The sequence below is a fragment of the Ptychodera flava genome, chromosome 19 (assembly GCF_041260155.1).
Source record: "Ptychodera flava strain L36383 chromosome 19, AS_Pfla_20210202, whole genome shotgun sequence".
NCBI lineage: Eukaryota > Metazoa > Hemichordata > Enteropneusta > Ptychoderidae > Ptychodera > Ptychodera flava.
In genome coordinates, this window is record NC_091946.1 from 9,936,200 (window position 1) to 9,954,160 (window position 17,961).

The 17,961-nt window shown below is 38.6% G+C and overlaps 1 protein-coding gene across 4 annotated transcripts in view; it reads right to left on the reverse strand.

Moving 5' to 3' along the window:
- Positions 1–17,961, reverse strand: part of LOC139118516 (transcriptional coactivator YAP1-A-like) — a 36,087-nt gene that overhangs the window by 8,360 nt on the left and 9,766 nt on the right. The window contains exons 2-4 of one of the 4 annotated variants that reach the window (XM_070681846.1): positions 11,216–11,496; positions 8,626–8,843; positions 1,140–1,386 (exon numbers count right to left, since the gene is read on the reverse strand). In XM_070681846.1, the coding sequence (XP_070537947.1) occupies positions 1,140–1,386; positions 8,626–8,843; positions 11,216–11,496 (746 nt within the window). The remainder of the gene's footprint in view (positions 1–1,139; positions 1,387–8,625; positions 8,844–11,215; positions 11,497–17,961) is intronic. The other 3 variants (XM_070681848.1, XM_070681847.1, XM_070681849.1) reach the window with 3 other exon arrangements.

Consider the following 17,961-nt stretch of genomic DNA (forward strand, 5'->3'; position numbering starts at 1 on the left):
TTTGATACTCTGCAGAGACAATGCAGTTTAACAGCGGTGTCAAAACACTCTATTTTTGTGATAAGCTGTGAGTGTGTATCTGTGTGTGTGTGTGTAAATTTCAGGGATCCAGGGTTTGGAAAAAGAACATGGCACTGGTTGGACAGTGATACAGTTATTGTTCGGAAAGCATGATTCCACAGCTGTTCATGTGAAATGCAGTCAATGCCCTCTCTTTTTTGATGAGATTCACAAATTTTATTATGATTGTAGTGACATCAAGCAAGATTTTTTCTGTCAGCATAAAATTTTCCTGAAACCAATAATCTCAACATTTGAAGGTACAAGATTTACAGTGTGGTCTTGCGACAGGTAATCCCAATATCCCACTTTATGTGTGATGCTACAACTCGGCCACCCCTGTTTCACAGTTCATAGGTCCAACATTGCTATAGAGAACAATGGAGCAATACCAAGATATTGTGGTGAAAAGGTTAGAACTCAAATAGCTGTAAATTTTCATGCAGTCTCCATTATTTCTACTACGTTTCTGAACAACACTTTCTTCTGCAACTGCTAAAATCATGTCAATATGTCTCGTGTTCACCTTGTCACCACAGACTGCATGTGTGTAGTATCCTATGTTATTGTTGACGATGAATTTTAGTGCCGACTGTAATTCACTTGTCAATAATAACAGAGCAAATCATACACCATGTGTAGTCTTTGCAATGCAAATACTTAGTATTTCAATAATGGGAACAGACGAAGGAAATATACTTGTTTTATAATAGCAAACATTCTGAAAATATTGTGAAAAGTTACAGTTATCATGATCCCATCAAAGAGGTGCTGATAAACAACAATCAGTCATCAGAAAAACGTGAGAAATTTCCTGTGAGAGAACTGAGACAATAATACAACTGTGCTGGATTTTAACAAAACTTCCGCTTCAACACTTTCCATTGAAGTCAACGCTGTGATCACGTCACTGTGTAATGACCTCCAAGCAGGAAAAAGAACTTGTACATGTCATTGATATGTAGTTCAAAAATGTATTTAACGCTACTGTACTTTATCACAGGAAATAGCTCCTTGGCTGCAAACACTGCAGAAGATGCTACTTCCCTGTTTTAATTGAGAAAAATAAAATAACCCACCTCCATCGCTGGTGTCCATCTCATCCACGTTACTTAACATATCATCGGGCGTTCTTGGTAGGCTGTAATTAGAACTCATACCCAGGCCGCTGTCCGCGCTTTCGTCTCTACTGTGATAGGTTCCTCCGCCGCTGAGGAACGGATCCACGCCGGTCGTGGAGACTGACGTTACTTCGCTGCTCTGTTGTGATTGGTTCGTGTTGATAGGATTGCCGTCGTCTCCAATCTCTTTACGGAGTTGTACCTCCTGAAACAAAGGCAGATGGACTTAGCAACTGCAGATGGACTTGGCGACCAAATCAAAACACCACAACCTTGATAATCAATTTAAACCCTGATATCCAATAATCCAGTTAATCCAACTCTTTCTGATAATCAGAGTTTTATCTGATGAAACAATTAATCTGGCTTTCATTAGATTGAAAGGGCCACCCCTGATGAATACCCCCTTCAATTTTTCTCAACCCAAGCATCTTTTTTTGTGTCAACTTTCCTTTCCAACCAGGGCAGTATCTGTATGTTTATACTGATGGCAAAACCGCACGTAATATATGGTCAATTTGGAAACAGTTTGGCCATAGGATAACAAAAACATGATTAATTTGCAAAGGAAGCATTCACTGAAGACACATGGCACAGCTGGAAACCTAAACGATGTCACAGAGGATTCAGATATCTTACTGTTCAAATTGCAAGCACATGCAGATGAAAAGAACCATACCACATTTAGAAATAGGCTGATATATTCCATATTGACTACGACGTTTTATATGCTTGCTTACTTCGATTCTAAACTCTCTGACCCCAACTTTTTCCTTCTGGAGGTCCCAATTTGCTGTAGAAAACAATGTGGTTGTCACAAAATTTGAATGTGAAAGGGGTCAAAAGCAACAATCTGTTTGAAGGACTCTCGCCTAATATGAGCGACTGAGCTTGTATGAACTCTTTAATTAAAGACAATGTGAGTTCTAAATGCAATAATTGATATTCCATCAGCTTAAAGTGTACTACAACGGTGCCTGTGCAAGTCATAATCACAGGTAATATTGCTGAAATGTGGTTCTGAACTTCAGCCACTTTCTAACTCTAACCAATTTATAGAAAAAAAAAATTCTAATTGTTTTGTAGCACTGTGCATGTGTCAGTAAGCATAACCTAAGAGCAACGTTTTTCACATTCTGAAAGTGTCTTCATTAGATGAACTTGACCTTTAATTTCAAATTCACCAATGTACATAATTTCACTGTATGTATATTGTACAAGGGTTACACAGACCAAACACACATCTTCATTACATTGAACTAAAACTGTCTAAAAGGTACATTTTATTTTCAATTTTTGCTAACAAAAACCAGCTTATCCTCTGTATTGACATCTACATGGACACTACTGAGACACATTATAAGCCTAGGATAAACCGTTCTGACGAGAGATAACATTAACTGTTAAACCATTACTACATGATATCTCAATGAAAATGACACTGTTTTAAGAGTACAGTTGAGCAAAATGTAAAGATTTCAAGACTGCATGTCCTGACCCACACAAGCCTCTGTGAATTTACACCCATTGCAGGTCAAAGTTCACACGTAGAAAGGCACGCCCAACACAAAGCCATCAAACCAGTAATCCCCGGAATTAAATGGTCTTCATGTACGACAAGGAATGCCATTATCATGGAATAACCTTACAAAACTTTTAATCTCTGTGGGACCTATCACATAACCTTCAGAATCAAGAAGACTCCATTATCTGTATAAGCGTGCAATTTACTTGCAAGGTTCATTGTTCAAAATGCTTCGAGATCAGTGTTAGAAGCCATTTCCCTTCACAGAGATGATACTGCAAGAACTCAACGCTGGCAATAACACCAATATCCCTAAAGATAACCCCTTACACTTCCTGTATCACATGGCAATAATTACATTATACCTAAATGACCTTGATCTCCTCTATCATGAACTTCACTGACTTCTGTTCCATACCTATTTATTTCATCAGCTGGGAGGCACTGTTCTGCATTCAAGAACCCCTGCGGTATGATAACCCTGTCGCCTTTTACACCACGATTTAAAATTAGCCCAGATATAAACATCTTATGATGCCATGCAAAGCTCTGTGGACGTAATGGCTTAAATAAGTCTCCATGATTCAGTGCAAACCTATAAAGTTTCCTCATGAGGTTGCCGAGTTCATGTCCTGCACAATCACTTTTCTCAAAGTTCACGGGGTTCAATGATGGCTATACTGTAACCTCAGTCCAGTATCGACTCATATATTTCACCCGTGTGTCTGTTTGTTTGTGTGTCATCTTGCTTACCTCCCAAGATGGCCATATCGTCTTACTTACTGATGTTCTTTGTCTGGTGGACTATGGGTAATATTTAGAATACGAAGACATTCAAAATTCTTCGTTCTTTTTGTTTCATTTCAGAAACGGAGTTTCAACTTCATACACTATTAAAATATTCTGTTTCAAAAATGATAAGCTTGTCTGGACAGTCATGACTTTGTAAATTGTACAACACTGTACTGTGAAAGTTTCATAGTACACGTATAACACACAACTGCTGTAAAACATAGAAATATTCAATCGTCTAATGATACTGTAAACCACAAAATAAATTGTAATTTTAATTATCTTCTACCGTTGTGTTGAATTGTACGAAAACTTAGTTTAAATCTTGTATTCTTTACCATTTGAGCTCTCCATTGGCACTCTTCAAAAAATCAATGCCAAAACTGCATCAATCTTGACAAGAATTTGTTGTTGTTGTTGTTGTGTTATTTCCTATGTTGAACCTTTGCACTTACATCACTGTGTGTTGGTCCCATGATGCCATTCAAAGTAATCGGCATGCACGGCAGCATTAAGGTAAATGGGGAAATAGGTAATCAGTTTATCCCTGGGGGAATCTCTGTGTTATGGAAAAAAGCATGATCTAGTGCTGTCTTTGCAAAGGGTGTATGATATTAGGTAAATGATTTGAAAATTGCTGGTTTTCCTAAACCCAACCTACTTGATGTACGAAAAGGAAAGCCCACTGCATTTTTAATACTTGGAACAAAACAATGCAAAGGGAACCCAGGAACAATTACCTGGTTCGTAGACCGTAACATAACCCCGTGGCAACAGAGACTTACCCTTAACCAGCTATGAATATTAATAAGTATGGACCCTGAACATAAATACAACAGCTAGTAAACAGACTTTTGCCATTAACACTGAGCAAAAACCCCCAATACTCTACAATAATTTAAATGTACAACTCAAATCTATGCACTGCTCTGGTCTAGATGCTACCCTGTCATTTTGCAACATTTTTGGGTTCTACTAGGCAGAAAACAACTGACTAGACTCTGGACTTACACAGCTTGGATAATGAGCAGAAAAACTTTGCAATAACACAATGCAAAACTATCAACATAAAACACAAAAGCCTACACTTCCTGCTCAACCATGGACGTTGGCAACCAGCAGACTTCCTGTAAAGCGCTGACTTTTCCAGGAACACTTAGTCATTGCTACAATTACTCAACCTTGCTTTAAAACAAACAAAAGTCTGCCGTGATGAAAACACTCCGTCTCAGATTTTCTCATCAAGACTTGAATATCCTATCAGGCCATCAAAGGAGGAAAGGTTAATGCCTAATTTCCTATTTTCTCAACCTCCTCAGAGTCAGCTATGTATATTGGTGTATGAAGCCATGCAATGGTGGGTTGACTCATGATCCATTTTTAATACTGGCCTTTCACGATTTCATTTGCTCCAAAAAAAGCACCAGCTGACAGGCGATGACATCATTTGCAAGAAATACTGCACTGTCAGTTGTGTGTGTGATACAGACATTTCTCAGTGTCTGTCATCTTCATCAAACAGTCACCAGATTCACAAATGCACATTAACAAACGTCCCATTTTTTCCACAAACACGAACACAAAAACTTGTCTTTGTTTTTCAAACAAGTCAATAAAAAATATTGTCTTTTTCATGTTGCACCCGACATTCAACTGCAACTCTCATCAGGTAACTTGAAGTGATTCCAAACTAAGTCTGCGTCCGTCGAATAACAAACTCCAGGAAATAATAATGGTCTCATCATTGCTGTGAACAATTTCTCTGTTTGTTTAGGTCAAGAAATATTCTGCGGTCGATATTACCAGACACCAACTAACAAAGCAGCAGACAGCGGCAGACTTCTGCCAGGAAAACAGTTTAAAAATAGTAACATGCCAGATACTCCATCCAGCAGCAATCCCATCTTTGTACAACTGTGGATTGGACTTAGGCCTGGCTGATATTTCAACAGCTGCAAGATGTCTTGACAGGACAATATCCATCTCATCTTTCATGACTTTCCAACCAAGGCACAGATTTTAGATTTGGTTTTATGGATAACAGTAATGGATATAAAAACAAATTAACTACGGCTCACACACCAGGGAAGAGCTGCTGAGGTTTACAAAGTAAGCTGTTTCACTACCCTAAGACCAAAACAGCTCACGGTCCCTCCTTAAAAGGAAAACCATACTGCTGGCATGATGACAGTTAAAACATTCGATTTGGATCAATACATTTGTTTACTGTGCTATGTGTATATTTAAAAAAATAAAATCTCTGGCCCATTTCCTCTAGCCCGCTGACACCGCACAAATTTTCTTACACACTGAGGGGTACATCTCTGCAGTCTGGTAGAACCAACCCTGGACTAGTGTCAGCTACCTAGATCAATATGATGCACGCTCGGCTCAGATGTTTTTCAGTTTTTGCACAGACATGCTGAAAAAGCATTTGACTGTATTGTTGGGGGCTGGCCAAAAGTTATTACAGTAGACTGTGGGGTGGAGGCCGAAGGGTTTAAGTGGTGGGTACAGACAGCCAGACAGAAGACATGAGAAAAAAAGTTTTAAGTGGCTGTTTTTGTAGACAGTCAGTCCCAAGGAGATATGATTAACAGTTGTTTGGTGGGGCTCAGTTAATGTTGGAGGGAGACCTTTTAAGACCTCTGGCACATGTTTTTATCTGCATGACACAGACAGCCCCGGGGAGATACGGTTGATGACAATAGCGAGGGCTTAGAAAGCAAGCTAAGTCATCAATAACCAAGGATACAATAAGTAACTCACAGCGGGCAGTAGAAAGGATCGCAAAGGATTCCACCGTGTTTATAGTTATTGGGCCTTCGGGGTCACTGGACAAGAAAACAACAACAACAAACACAGCAAAAAGGAAAATTTGTCCATGAAAATTTCATTTCCAGAGAACTTACCATAAGACTGAACTTTTCAAGCTATATTTGGCGTAGATTTTTAAAAAAATCAATTTTTTTCTGGTACACAGATGGCCTTGGAAGTGGCTTCGGGAAAACCTAACCAGCAGACTCCATGTAATCAGTATTGCCGGAGATCCACTGCTCAGGAAAGTTGACCTCTGAGATATTATCTGGTACCAACCAACTCATATTTTGCCTTTTAAAGAAGCTTAATAAGATAGCCTCTGACAGTTAAGGCATTAAGACATCTGTAGTCAAGTGTCTTGCCAAGTCATTCTGTGCTGTATAAACTCTACAGTTTCAAACAATTGGCTAGAATCTTGCCTTTACGCATCTCATAACACAGCTCAATGGTCTAAATTTTCATTATGACAGAGCGGAACAGCGTCTGTTCCAATAGGGCATGCTGTAACATCAATATTACAATTTCTAGTAAAGCACACTATGGATTATATCTTCCCAGCTACTTATACCATTTTTGGATTGTCATTCTTAAAATTCAATTTACTGTGTATCATATGTTGAGACGAATATCTTAGTTATCTCATCACAATATGTATGCATGGCCATATTATTTTATCTTCATCACGTTGTTTTTACCTTTTTCAAACTATTTCCAGATGATGAATTCAATTAGTTTCAAGGTTAAACTGTCAATATTTTACACAAACTATCCATGATCTTGAGAAAGTTGGTTTGAAATGCAGGGACCATGTCTCCTTTTTCCTCATAGACTTTGGTATGACCCTACGTTCCCGATTGATATTCTAGAACTGGGAAAACAGGGGTGAAAAGGGGTTTTCTACGGATGATATGCTTGCAATTAAGACACAATAACCTTTCTGTTGGATCATTTGTTAAATTTTGGGGCAACACAAAATTACACTAACCACGCCTGACAACAGTGTGTGTTTAGTTTTCTGGGCTTTCCACTCACTCCATCCTCTGAGCTGGCTCTGTATATAATTATACCAAAGAAACCCAACTTTTGTATCTACCTGGCAACCAAGCTCATAACTATCAACAAAGAATCATATTGTTGTCGCAAAAAGTGAATGATTGCATTGGACCTGGGAGAGTGTACTCACTGAAAACAACTAGGGTGATAAATGTACAACATCACACTAACACAGCCAAACCCACTCATTTCCCACCCAGGTGCTCAAAACAGGTTTCATTTTTTTTACTTCTATTCCAAGTCACACCTGACTTATCAACAATTAACTGATGTGTTTTTCTCTTTCTCCGAACATAAAAGATTCAGCTCCCCCCACCTCCCACGTCTGAATTGTGACGTTGATGTGCTGGCATGCACTAATAACTATTACTGTTGGGAGGCCTTTCCCAACCCCTTCCCTCCCTACACGCATTACAAACCCTCACCTCACAAGACAACAACTTAACAACTCGTTCCCAAACGACTATCAATTACCGCGACAAATTATCACTTAAAAAAAATTTTCATTTTCGCATACGATTTGTCCTTTCAAAGTCATTTCAACTTAATAACGTGTTAAGGGGAAAAAAATTGGTTATCAAGCAGACAAATACGACTTTAATTTTGGCTGGACATCAGCTTTTAATGATTCAATATAACAGAGTTGATGGGATTTACTCTGAGGTCATCTAACCTTCATTACGTTCACCTGCCATTCAAATCATTCAAGACTAGGCTTTTTTTACAACTTTACCGGTTTTATTTTACTACATGTATGCAAGTGTCACTTCAAACAGCCTTATTGATTTAAGACACAAATGTACGCCCCACACTCCTATTTCTGTTCCATTTTGTTGTTTTGTTTTCTCTTTGCTGAACTATCTGACAGTGTCTGTCTGCCAGTATCTACCTGACTGTCTCTATATCTCCTTTCAACAAGCCTATTCACGTCTTGTTCTACGTCCCTGTAAGTATATTTCACTTCTTAACTCACAGCATGTGTTCCTTTCATTAGTTTGTGAACTGAAAATGTTGCACAAAAATTCTAACATTTTCTCTGAACGCAGAAAAAAAATTGCCAAAATAACTGCTTGTTGTCAAAAATATCAGAAACAAGATGAATAAATTTGCCGGGAAAAGTCTGAGCAGGAATTATTTCAAGGAATATGGACCTCTTTGGTAGCTGTGCAAATCTGGTGATAATCTGTGGTGACCCACCAGCGTCTGAGTGAATATCTGTTTGTCTGGGCATAGCCCTGACCTGATCAGCCTCACCTGTTGCTGTATTTCAAGCTGCCTCCGCCGCAACTGTTCCCGTTCCAGCTGTAATTTTTGAAGTCGTAATTTTTGTTGTAGCTGCTGAGGCGACAGCGGTCCCTGCTGCTGGGCCAGCAATGCCTGGGCCTGGGCCTGGACCTGTGCTTGCTGCTGTTGCGGTGTCTGTCCCCTGGATTGTGCCGAGAGAGCCACGTTCTGATTGGCTGTTCTCATGGCTAGGCAGAAGACGATACAGAGAGAAAAGAAAGAGCGAGAGGGAGAGAGACAGAGTTAGCCAGCTGTTTGTGAACACTATGCACTTGATGTGAAGACCAAGTGTAAAATCTCAAGCAGACAGAACTTTGAACTTAAAGTCTTGCCTCTAGGATCACATTTGTCTTCTACAAAAGCATAAATTACCCCCAATAGCACTGACCATGTTCATAGGTCACACTGCTTGCACCTCTTTCGCGAGATTATCCACGATTGGTCGATTTTTTTACCTCATCAAACCATTCTGTGATTTCGTTTAACAGGTGCATACATTCTGCAACCAATAATATTACATCAAGCCCTAACACTTATTGTCAATACAGCAAAATATGCATTTTGTGCGGTACAAAACATCCCTACCAATACCTGTCTTCATTTCTGTAGCTTACATTAAGATACCTTGATATGCAATTTTCATCATTTTCATTACGGCATCATTAGTAAACACATACCACTTTCATACATATTGCATGGGACATTTCTGAAAATTTTGCAAAAACTGTTGGATGAATATTTACTTTTGCACATCAACAACACAGTTTGATATTAATCGTTTAAAGTTATTAGAATTTCACTCTGTGCATAACTCCTATGAATATGCTTGATGCCAAATTCACCATTCCCATAAATGAATGTCTGTTTTGTGCCTGTCGTTATCATTGCAATAATCTTAACTTTCTAGCGCATGATTGAGATTCATAATACTTTCAATAATTTGGTTGATTGTCCAATGTCACGGACTTCCTCAAGTGTTTACCGACTCGACTGTCGGTAAAACACGTACAAACACCAACGCTACGATCTTTTCCCTCGCATGAACTGATCGATTCATTGAACCACTCTAAAAGAGTGATTAATTTTATGATTTGAGCGATACAACCAATCTTGCGTGGCAATTTTCCTTTCCAGCTGAGTAATGAGTTTCACGGTAATTACAAAATACCCCGCTCCATGCTTGCAGATCACAAATATTACTGCTAGCTATTAATGTTTGCAACATTTGACAATGAAAGCCCTTTATTTTAACGTGACCTTTGCAAAAAAAACATATTTGGAGGTTTAGTCTTTACTTTGTAATTTGACTAGCCGAGTTGGCATATACCTTTGATTAATGGTGCCTGCCTAATAAAGTTTACTCGTTGTTTCCAATGGAGCAATTTAGGAATGTGATGATTTTGGTGTAAAATGCAAAATAATTGTTCACACAAACCGTGTACAGCTAATTGTCTCTCGAAAAATATGAAAGTACATGTACTGCCATAGTGACCTACACTGCAGTTACTCGGTACGAAGAAAAACACAAAACTGCGCAAGATTGGAGTTAACAAAGCATGAAATTGTCCTTGTTGTGCTTTGAGGTTCGTAATTGAAGAAAGTTCAATATGCTTTTTATCTGCAGGCAACAAATTAAATTCTGAACTACATCATACCAAATTGTACCTTTACTTTGTTACTCCCAATACCAAACACTTTACAGATTCTTGTTTTTGTAATCTAAGTTTAACCTGTTTTTACTTGGAGTAAAAGGACACGTTTCAAAAAAGTTGGATAGCCTGACCAAATCCTGTTGAAACATTGGCTAAATTTCAATCTAGTTAGACTTGTGAATTTTTACAGCTCTGGTCGTGGTCAGAGAAACACCGTTGCTGCATGGATACACACAAATCTTGCATCTTGGGATGCAAAACTAAACAGCGCTGTCGCACTTTCTGGGATGAAAACAATTGCATTAATTGTTCTTCTGCGGTGACAAAGTACACAAATGACCATGATCACACTGAAGATCAGACACACGAAGCAAATGACTTGAACAAAAGTGTTACAACCGTCACCTAGAGTTGGTTTTATCAAAACTGTGACTTCAAACACAAGTGAGAAATACAATCAGGGACACGACGTTTTTGGAAGATTATGCATGATAGGCAAAAGTGGAAAGGGCACAGAGAGGAAAGCAGAAGAAACAAACTCAAGAACCGTGCAAATATAAAGATAGATTGACCGCCACAAGCCAATTTTGCAAAAAGATGTTTCCTGAGTTGCATTGTTGTGTTGCATGATGGGTACAAACAGAAAATTTGAAAATCTTAAAAGGGTGCTTTGGAGATTTATGATTACTTGTGGGTAATTAAAAAAGATGTTTTTTAATGCAACGTAGATATTATAGAAAATTCCTGTAAAGTGGAATTTCCTAGCAAAAGGGTAACTGAGTTACTCATGGAATGATGCATTGTGGGTGTCAATTGTTTAGGAGACACGGAATTCAAGATGGGCCATGTTTTTGACATGAGGTGCACAGATGAAAGATAAAATCACTGTTTGATTTGTACTTTCTTACCAATCCTAGGATCAAGCCAGCTGGTTGATCTGTCAATATGGTTTATGAAGTAACTTTCACCTTCGGGTGTAGCGGCTTGTTCCCAGCCATGAGGCAGAGGCCCAAGATCTTGTCCCGATGCCTGCACCTGCTGCTGCTGCTGTTGTTGCTGTTGCTGCTGCTGCTGTTGTTGTTGTTGTTGCTGCTGTTGTATAATGGCGTGGGCCTGCGTGAGCTGTGCAAGCTGTGCCGGCGTCAGGCTCTTCCTTGGATCATTCCATGTTGTGGACTGGTCGACGTGGCTGGAGTAGAAAACAATAAAAGTGCATATTAGGGAGAAGAAAGTCTAAAACAGCTTTTGCTCAGTGGCCATTCAAGATTTCTGTGCAGGAAAAACACACTTGCACCATTGTTTAACATGAGAACTTGCTATACATAGACATGGATAGGGTCCAAGCAAAGACAGGATAGTTCTGAGGTCCTTCAAACTTCAGCTCAGGGTCAAGGGGTTAGAGGTCAACAAGTCATCTCTGAAGACCCATTGTTTGGGTGGTTACCGATGTCATCTTTACAAAGTGCAGGGAAACAAACAAGACATGCACACACACTCTTCTCAGAGCTAAAATGTCTACAGACAAACACTGTTCTTTTAATGCTGCTTTACTGTTGTACTGAAAAAAGCTTATAACAGTGGAAAATTGTGAAGGGGAAAGTCTAAATCCCCCTTTTGTCACTGACATCTAATTGTCATGTATATGGTACAGCATAATCATCAAAACCTATGGACTCCACTAAAACATGGCCATGGCAGTTGGTACAATTTATTTTTTCTTCCGGGATGTAGGTTTATACCTGAAATCTTTACACTGCTTCTGAAACAGTTGCCAACAGCAAACAAAATGTAACCTCACCGGTCTCTGCAAAGCTCAGAAGAATTTCAAATTACTATACTTATACTCAGCTTCACTACATAAAGATCGCTGGCACCAGTACCAACAAGCTATTTCAACAACCATACTGTGAGACGCACTCTACGAAAACGATGGTACCCTCATTATATTCCATTCTTTGTTTCTTCACACTACTTTTTTTTCAACAAGCCAATCAAGAAATAAAACACATGATGTTGACTCAAGCACAAGCAAGTATGATGAATGGGTGACCATACCATCATGAACACAAAACGTGACAAATATAAGAACAACACATTAGCACCACATCATTTGGTATTATATAATTGTCAGGTTATAACCGCGGAACTCCATACAAAACAGTCAATCAGCAATTACTAGGCGCTATTGAGTTTCTTTGAAATATCCTGTATCAATAAATTCAATGGGTTGCCAATGATTTATTCAAAATCATACAATATATCAAATTGTCTACACAACAGCAAAGATGCAGGTACGAGCTTGCTGGTACAAACTCTATTTGGACTTATACTCTATTCATGTACAAATCTTTGGTGTCGCATAAGACAAGTAGGCTCTGCTGATGTCAATATTTGGTTGGCTTAAACACACTGGTAGCCTGGAAGGCAGTGAGCCAACAGCTCCATGCAAGCAGCCTTTATCTGTAAAAGTGTGTGTTAACACACTTGTACCTGTGTGTATAGGCACGGTGCAATGCCTATCAAACTTCAAAGTATATAATCCATTTGGACACCAAATGTTTGCATTTTGCTTCAAATTATTTTCTTCATACAAAAACTCAAAAGCATTAAAAAGTCGTTTTAGACCGCAGAAGTCAGAGCATTTTTGATTTTTTTACGAGAAAACATCCATGTTCATACTGTTCATGGGTTTGAAAGTTAAAGCAAATTTGCAACACCATTGATTGTACTGCAAGTGTGTTCAAAATTAGGCATATGTTCTTTCACAAAATTCAAACCAGTAATTTAGCACTGAAACCCTTGGGTGAAAAAGCGGATGAAATATCTCATGTTGTTTTTAGCAATTAATGGTTTTCTGGAAGTCAGAGTCAGAGGGCTCTGTCTACAACTCTGACAAGACAGATGATAGGTCACTAACACACCAGTGTACCTCCACAAAGTTGAACAGCTGAATGCAAAAGAAGACGTTTCCTGTGTATACAAACATTTTAATATCTTTATCAGTGCAGCCCAAGTGGTCAATTAATTAAACAGCTTATTCAGCCAAAGGCTGCTTGCACATGCTGCTAATATTTATACAAATGATTAGCACGTGGTTGTCAAAGCAAACCCTAGTCTCACTTTTATTTTCACAAAAAACAGTTATAGTATAGACATTATTTTCACTGTGTGTTGCTGTACATGTACCTAATTTCAATGCATTGTAGTGGACAACACCCCTCTTCCATTCTTCTAGAAGCCACCCAAAATGATCTTTGACCAAACATGAATCAGAGTGTCACACTATCAGTGTTAGGCCATTCTGAAGTATCAATGAAACTCCCTACTTGGCCAAAGACCCTGTGTACAGTGTGGTGCACAATACTAGGAGTTCACACAGTATAAGAACAAATTGTCCCTGCCCACCGGAAAACAAAGAGCCATGTTTCTGCATGTCAGCATAAAATGACAGTGTGTTATTTTTCTTCAAAATGACTTATTAAGACCAGCCTGGCACAACAACAATATTCAGTAAACTTTAGAAACACTTGGCTCTGAAGGTTATACTGAGACAAACATCCTGACTATTGTATCTCATAAAGTGCATGAAATACTAATGCACCTATAAGTATGGCCGTCTTAACAAATGCTTGGCTACTATTCAGAGTTGGAAAATTTGATTTTGATGTCAAGAACAACGGACACACAGACAAAAACAAAGTCAATAGGAAGAGAACCTTTGATTCCAAATGTCTTGTTAAATAGTATGTTCACTCCTGCACATGGTTAGGCGCATTTGCTTCTGCCTCAAAGCTTTGGACCCCTCCATCACCAATAGTTTTTGCCAAAACCCATTGTTAATAATGGTGAAAGTGGAGGGAACGGGGGTATGCAAGTTTGATCCTTTCATCAATTGAAATAGTACATCTCTCTTGCTTTCAACAGCTTAGATATTCCCTATTCCTGTGTAATTGTAAAGATTTAGGTTTCTATATACAGTGGGCATATGGATTAGAAGACAAAACCAACCACTGGTACCTGTCCGGTTTGCATGTACCTCAGAACAATGCCTCCCCTTCAAGAAAGCAGCCCATCATCCATCCATGAAATAACAACAAACTTCAATTTCATCTTGTCCTTGTCTGCTTTCAGGGCCAGGGTTTGTGTGCTTTCTGCTGTGACCTGGTACCCATTAAGACTTTATTGGGGAGTTCCACTCCATCGAACACACTTTGTAAACAAACCCTTCCAGCACTGATAAGTTCAGCTGGGAGCGAGTCAAGGTCATAGCTCAACCAAATCAAACACCTTTTTTTATGCTGTATCAATTACTGTTTAAGCCCATCATCCATTATCACTCACTTTGTCACATGGCGCAAAACAACAGCAAGTCTCTTCTGAAGAGAACATGAACCATTTTGATGGAGAAAGGCATGCTGGGAAGCCAGTCTTTGACAGAATTCATTTTCAAACAGCACACTCTACAGTCAAAACCACTAGTATTATGGTATGATGCAGCACAAATTTTCAAAAGAAACACTGGTTTTCAACATTTCACCATTTTTTTTGTCAGCCATATTCCAGTTTTTGCAAGTTCAGTTAGAAAACTGAAACAAAAGCGTTTTGTTTTTTACACAAATCAACAACCATTAGTTTTCTGTCTTAGACCTCCATACTCTGTGAATAGCAAACACTCTGAACTGCAAATACACATACTAAAATGTTCTCCTATTTCACACTCTATGAAAGCCCATGTTTGCCTATCGAAAACATTTATTTTTCTTCATTTTAGACGGATACGGTTCAAAGTCTGTCTGTGTACACACTCAATGGAACAATGATAGTTTCTTTTGGGGGAAATGATCACCCAAACACTCCTGCCAAGCTATTCTTAAACTGTGTGACATTGGCCTACATGACCCGTCACTTCCATTGAATGCCTATACATCGCTTTTGAGTTCTCACACCCCAGTGTCAATGGCTAGCACCTAAAACTGGTCTATAAATAGCCACTGGGTTTCCATTGACCCATATCGAAACACTGTGAACTTCCAACTTGTGTAGGGTTTCCTAGCACTCCAGGAAAAGATTCTAATGTCACGGACACAAGTTGCTTCTGTAGTAGCGGCAGCAAAAGATTGGATTGCACTGTATCTCACTTCAATGCTAACCTGGGGGTGGAGTTTCTTTATGCAGACGCCATGAAAGAGTCCAAAATACATAGAATGTTTATTCAGCATATGATTGATAGAATAGTTACATATATTGGCAGAAAATGGCGGATTACATCTCATTTACTGTAAATTTTATATCTGTGCTTTACTGTTGAACTGCAACCTGAGAAATGTTAAGCACACTACACCCCCCCCCCCACCAATTTTTCCCTCAAGTATCCCACAATGCAATTCACCCACACAATTGAAAGAGACTGGAAATATTGTAGTTTGGTTGGTAAGACCACAGGCTTAGTAACGGTAGAGAAAGCCCTGTACCTCCTCCACAGATATTAACCTTTTGCCTGTATCACTTTAATGGGGCGGTGCTCATAAAGCACTGTCAGGCTGAATTATGTCACACACAGGTCACCTGTCAGTTCTGCTTGAAAGAAGACCAGGGCAGGTATGAATAGGCCACACTCTGACGGTATCAACTCTCAAATTCGACCGAGTCAAGTCGCAGATGACTGACTTTTAGATCCAAGACGTTTGTCTGTCACTACTTCATGCTTTGCTGACACTGCAGGAGACAAACATCTAGCTTTGTAAATCACGGTCCGCACACGTGACGTCTTTAGTGCCTTTTTTACCCTCCTCTCCACAAAGACTTGTTGACTCTAGACACCTCAGTCAGGGTAAGTGACAGTAGAGTCTAGACAGACATGTCTCCTGGCACTAAAATAATACATGAAGTGAGAGAGAACAAAACATATTGGTGTGAGGAAAGGACACAATCTTGCCTCACTTAACAGATTTTCTATCTTTTCTCATTCAACTTCAGGTGGATTTTATGAAACACACTGGTCCTCTAACTTGTTCTATTCTTCGCAATGTTCAAAAGATGATGTTTCTCTTTGACACAAACTCTTAAAACATATCAACAAGCCTGTGCACCCCTACTCACAAAATGAATAAACTATAAATTTTCCAATGATATGGAAGCATACATTTGTAACATGATTACCAATATGAATATGAATCAGCGAGAAATTTTATGCAACTTAATTCTCTTTCCTAAAATTTGTACCTGAATTTGTTTTCAATACTTATTTTGCATTTGTGTGATACACAGGACCGAGCCAATGAAAGTTTACAATAAATTACAATTTGTAAATTGTTGATCTCTTCATCAACACAACTTTGTCCCTTCAGACCCTTAAGTTTGAACGCAATGAAAGTGTATCAAAGCCATGGTTCCTTTCGAAGAATACAAAAGATATATGGTTCTGTTGTACTTGCACCGTGTTCTACTAGACACCAGTGGACAATATTCAGAAAATATCAGTTGTTTACAGTGACGGCAACTTCAAAAGTACATCGGCTCTCTTAAATTATAGTTACTGTGCCGACTCACTTCATAAACTTTATTGAAAAGGTTTATTTTTGGAAAATTAAGACACTCTGTTTTCATTCCTACGGTGGGATCAAAGCGTATGAGATGTTTACTTGTTAAATGTATGATCACACTCTAGCTGCTTCCATGAAGGTCACTTTTCATGTAGCTATCATCCAAGTGTCAATTTTATGAAAAATCAGCTCATAAATATGATTGCTAGCTATTCAACCGCATCTAAAACTCTCTCTCTCAAACTCTCTCTCTCTCAAACTCTCTCTTTCTCTCTCAAACTCTCTCTCTCAGCTTACTTTTCCTACTTTAGCGTGTTCTTGAGAGCAGATTGTAGCAGCAATGGGTAGCAACAAAATGGTTTACTCCCCGACTCGTTGGTGTCAAACTTTCAAAGCCTCCCTACCTTATCTAATCAAAAGCTTGTACTGTCATTGTTGGTTCTCCAAATACAATGTCATCTTAGCGAGATAGCCATGTTTTTAGTGAAGCTATGACACATGACACACACAAAAGTATATATACATCCAAATAAATGTACCCATATACACACACTCATACAATATATATATATATATATATATATATATATATATATATATATATATATATATACATATGTCCATGCATGCTTGCTTATATACATAAATACATATACAAGCACTCACACACACACATATACATACACCATACATATATACATACATACACATACATACATACATACATACATACATACATACATACATACACATACAAAATGTTTGACACTTGGCAACTGGTTCAGCACACAAAATATACATATAAATGAATATAAAAGCACCTAAATGTACAGATGAAAGAAGAAAAAATCAAATAATAGTATACATAAAAGAGGATGCAATCGTAAAGGAAAACAGTTGCAAAATGGGGGCTGAACTAACAATATGGAATTACGACGCTTCCGTTATTTACAAATTCTTTCTCCATTTTAAAAGTATTACTTCCTCGCTGACATCCTATTGCTGGTTTCATTTCTGCTCATCTTGTTCCTACAGCGTAAATCAGCCGCTGGCAGTGGTCAAGGACAGCTACTGCAGATTGGCCTTAAAATTTACAGCATATGGGGGCATCA